Here is a 4,690-nt window from a genome sequence, read left to right as displayed (position 1 = left end):
ACCCTCACAAATGCATGCCAGTTTTCCGTAATTTCATTTCAAATTTAGGATTTTCACTTTTTCGGGCATCAAGGTCAATTCCCCTGGTGTCACCCCCCTAATAGCCGCCGCCCTTCTATCCACGGCTGGTGATCCAGTGCTTCTCTCCAAACGACTTCGACTTTGTTCACTTCCGAGACCCAGTTGATCTCGGGGTTAATATTCCGGCACTGCGCCTACATTATTTTTAAATTATGTTGTAGAAATATCTAACCTGAATTTCCCCCGGCACTCGCTTACCCTTCCTTCCGATTCCAGCGCCACGATGATAATTTGAATTTTTTCACTTTTCGATGGCCAACCAAAAAAACAGAAATGGAAGAAAACCATCTCGGCCTTTGGATGCCGGCCGAACCCATCTCTCTCTCTCTCTCTCTCTAAGAAAATCGGAATGGGAGCGCAGCGATAGCGGCGTTCGATCGATAGGGAACAAAAATACTAGATACTCGAGGATTTTCCACAAAAGTTCATATACCGAGCTGGTGGAGAGGAGCAGACGGCAGCAGAAGATGGAATCTGGAGAAGGGCGCAAGGATCGAGTTGTCGAGTCGAGACGCAAAACGACAAGGTCTAAAGGGATATTAGTTCAATTTTGCTTGTTCTATACTGTTTTAAATTTATCTTGTCTGGGCGAATCGAGCCGTACAGTACACAACAGATCCCCTCAGTCGGTCATTCGCGATTTTGCGGTTTTACCATTGCTTATACTTTACAAGTAAAAAAGGCTAGAAATCATATAAGTCATTTCATTCGTTAAGAAGGGTTCATTCTGTACGTACTGCAAATTACGCTTAAAAGTATTATTCAAACATGCATAAGTCAAAGTAGTCGTAAATACTTTCACCTATGTATATGCATTGTATATAATGGCAAAAATATTGAACATGGGATGGTCATAAATACATACCACATACTTATTTTAATAAAATTGAGCTTAACTTTATCAGATGGGCTGAAATGTGATCTTACTTTTAGCATCATATCTTAAAATCTCAGGTATCAACATAAAATGAATAGCTATTCTTATTGTCATTCATTCAAAATTACTTCAATATGCAACTTCTCAAAATTTGATTACACCTAAAAAAAAAATAGCGCCAAAATTTGGCACTGTTATGATTTTTCTAATTTTCTGCAAAACTGTGGCCGGTATGCATATTAAAAATCACGTTGGTATTTGGTGTACTATCTGGTACAGGCGCACTCTTGTCCGCACAGTCCCTTAAATTATTAATTGAAATCGATGGTTGGTTTCTATATCGATATTTTCTCAAACTTTTCAGCTAACCATAACAATAAATACATACATTAAGCACCTTTAGTACACTAAATTGAAGGCAAAATACAATTCTAACTTGTTAATCATTAAAGCATGAGAATTATGACCGACTAAGCAAGTCATGTGAATGCAGTAGCTGAACCCCGAAAGCTAGAGAACAAAAAGTATAAATGTCGGAATCAATGTCAAGTGATCACAAAAGTTTATTAAAAGGTCATTCCTCCCAATATTTAAAACTAAATGTTGGTGGTCATTTATACTATACCACAATTGGAACACTGACAAAAAATAATGACACAATGCTGAGCGCAATGTTTAGTGGTAGAATGGAAGTACTGACTGATTCGGAAGGTTTGTTGTATGTTCTTTTACGGAAAAATATTAATAAACAAAATTCTAGGATGGATTTTAATTGATCGCTGTGGAAATCATTTTGGCATCATTCTTAATTTTTTAAGAGATGGCACTGTCCCGTTACCCGAAACTAACAAGGAAATTGCAGAATTGCTTGCCGAAGCCAAATACTACTGCATTACCGAGTTAGCTATTTCTTGTGAACGGGCACTATATGCGCATCAGGAGCCAAAGCCAATTTGCCGCATTCCACTTATAACTTCACAAAAGGAAGAGCAGCTTTTATTAAGCGTTTCTTTAAAGCCGGCTGTTATTCTTGTGGTTCAGCGCCAGAATAACAAGTATTCGTACACAAGTACATCAGACGACAACTTATTAAAAAATATTGAACTATTTGATAAGCTTTCGTTGCGCTTTAATGAACGAATTTTGTTCATTAAAGATGTAATTGGACCCAGTGAAATCTGCTGCTGGTCATTTTACGGACATGGAAAAAAAGTAGCTGAAGTCTGTTGCACTTCAATAGTTTATGCGACTGACAGAAAGCATACTAAAGTGGAATTTCCGGAAGCTCGTATTTACGAAGAAACGCTACAAGTCTTGCTTTATGAAAACCGCAATGCACCAGACCAAGAGCTCATGCAGGCAACGTCTTCGGCACGAGTAGGAAGTGCTAGTGGAACCAGCATTAATCAGTATACAAGCGATGAGGAAGAAGAACGCACTGGACTAGCGCGATTACGATCTAACAAGCGTAATAATCCGTCCTGATTTACAAAAATTTATTACATATGATTGACATTGTTTTTATAAACGATTAAAAAATATATATATGTTTTCTTTTCTTAATAAAACGTAATATTTCTGCGGTTTGGTCAGTTATAGGTGTAGTTAAAATGAAATTGTTTTTTGGATTATCCTGTTAAGAAGAAATGGTATCCATGGTATTAACAGTTAATAAGCTTATCTTCCCTAGCCAACCGTAGAACGATCCTTTGACCAGTGGTAAAGTTGATAGTCCCGAGCATATTAACTAGAAATTACATTATCTTTACACTGTACACCTAACAATGGATTGCATAAGCGCTATTCTGTCCGAAAAGTCTCCTTTAATATCAAATTTTGACTACTGCTTTAATGTTATCAATAAAACCTCTACAGGTCAAAACTAAATATCACGTTTTAAAAACGATGTTTTTTAAATTTTCCAAAACATCGATGTTTATATTAAACAATCGATGATTTTAGGTTCATCACTATTTGAAGAACAATAAGAAGAGCAACAACACCAAAGGTATGCACTAAAATTTGTTCAACTGATGTAATTAACTCAATTTCAATTTTTAGCTTGTAGTCATATATATAAATATATATATATATCCTTATCTCCATACAGAATAGACATTTCTTGGCATTTTGGCAGAATTTTTATACATAAACACACGGGTTGATCATCTTGGTGTTATTTTGGACCATTATTTACCTTCCCTACCTAACCGTAGAACGATGCTTGGAACAGTCTTTATTTGAAAGTTCATTCATAGTAAAGTTGATAGTCCCGACTTGGTTAGTCGGCTGAACTTCTCTGCTTCAAGCACATTCATTGAAAACTACATACCCATAATCTAAAATCATTATAGACCTAGCTATGAGTTGCATGACCCTTAGAGTATTATTTTCTGACTGCAATAGACTATCAAATAATATGTAATATCGTAAACCAACCAATTATTCCGTTTTTAACAAATAGTAAGATCTTACTAATATTTATATTATATTTTTTCAACTTACTCGTAGAATAAAATAGGATATATATATAGTGACGTATTCACGCCAACTCATCACGCTCAGTTAATTGAGTTTCGTCTGCTCTCTCTAAAGCTCTTCTTAACGTAAACATCCAAGAACATCACATGATTTTACCGTTTAAAGCTATTTTCTATTCTTTATGTCTGTAACCCCTTCTCAATCTCACTCACATTTGAAATTAGTCTTAAGTTGAAAGTTATACTGTAAAGTTCAATAAGTCTTAAACCGATATTTAATAAAAACCACAACCGAATTTATTCAGTGTTTAATTTATTTCGGAGTTGATCCTAGTTTAAATACGGATCATTTGTTCGACAAATAAAAACAATTTAACTTTCAGCGTTGATCTTAGTTAAATACGGATCATTTGTTCGGCTCAATTAAAAAACTTTTTAACTGGCGCAGTCGGTAGGATAACTCAAAGATTGCTTGATGCGAAAATATAAAATTTTTAATTCCTGTAATCTGTGTTATCCGCCAAAGAACTTACGTAGTGTTACTGTGAAAGTGAAGTGTTGACCATTAATACGCATACACTTAAAAGAACAGTGACACACATCTGTTTAAACAACAGTGAACTTCCAACATTTACCGGAGCTATAAATCCAGAAATTTTTTTTGGTTACTCCGAACAAGTGAATTGCTGGAAAATAAAAAATAAAAAAAAAAGAACCTAAAACTAAATATATTAAGGAATTACCAAATAAGTGAAAAATTAAAATCTAAGTGAAACAAAACATAAGGAAGTAAACTCAAATCAATCAGTTAAAAAAAAAAAATCTTTAATACGAACTATTAAATAAGTGCATATAAAACAAAACTATATACACTCAAAGAAAATATATATCTAAATAAACTCTATCTAAGCTCAACGGAAAATAACAAAAGAAATAAATCTTAACGTGTTTTCAAGAGAGGAGAGTTATAAACTTCAAACGTAACATAAGTGAAAAATCAATAAGAGTGAATAAAATTTAAATGAAGACAAACAAAAAACTGAAGATATAAAGTTTGAATAAATTAAAAATAAACTAAAACTATACAATACAAAAATAAAAATAACAATAATAAAATTATGAAATAACCGCTACTCACGAAACATCAGTAACTATAAACATTTAAAACCAAAAAAAAAGAAACCAACAATTTTGACCAAAAAATGGCAGTAGCAGCACCAAGCCCAATAATGCTGTCCGACTCGAATATGAT

The 4,690-nt window shown here is 34.0% G+C and overlaps 1 protein-coding gene across 1 annotated transcript; it reads left to right on the top strand.

Annotated features, from left to right (window-relative positions):
* The first annotated feature begins 1,271 nt into the window (after nt 1-1,271).
* On the top strand, nt 1,272-3,734 carry LOC6733142 (BTB/POZ domain-containing adapter for CUL3-mediated RhoA degradation protein 3). The gene is made up of 2 exons (XM_002080183.4): nt 1,272-1,669; nt 1,719-3,734. Exons 1-2 carry the CDS (start codon nt 1,489-1,491, stop codon nt 2,441-2,443), a joined length of 906 nt encoding a protein of 301 aa, XP_002080219.1. The 5' UTR covers nt 1,272-1,488; the 3' UTR covers nt 2,444-3,734.
* Nucleotides 3,735-4,690: the final 956 nt, after the last annotated feature.

This window comes from Drosophila simulans, chromosome 2R (assembly GCF_016746395.2).
Source record: "Drosophila simulans strain w501 chromosome 2R, Prin_Dsim_3.1, whole genome shotgun sequence".
NCBI lineage: Eukaryota > Metazoa > Arthropoda > Insecta > Diptera > Drosophilidae > Drosophila > Drosophila simulans.
The sequence above is the reverse complement of the archived record's forward strand: the minus strand, read 5'-3'. Positions and strand labels throughout refer to the sequence as shown.

Bases quoted from the DNA above. Each gene is read 5' to 3' on its own strand.
- LOC6733142 (XM_002080183.4), top strand. From the start codon at position 1,489: ATGTCGGAATCAATGTCAAGTGATCACAAAAGTTTATTAAAAGGTCAT. The intron at 1,670-1,718 runs GTTTGTTGTATG...ACAAAATTCTAG, and splicing joins AGTACTGACTGATTCGGAAG to GATGGATTTTAATTGATCGC.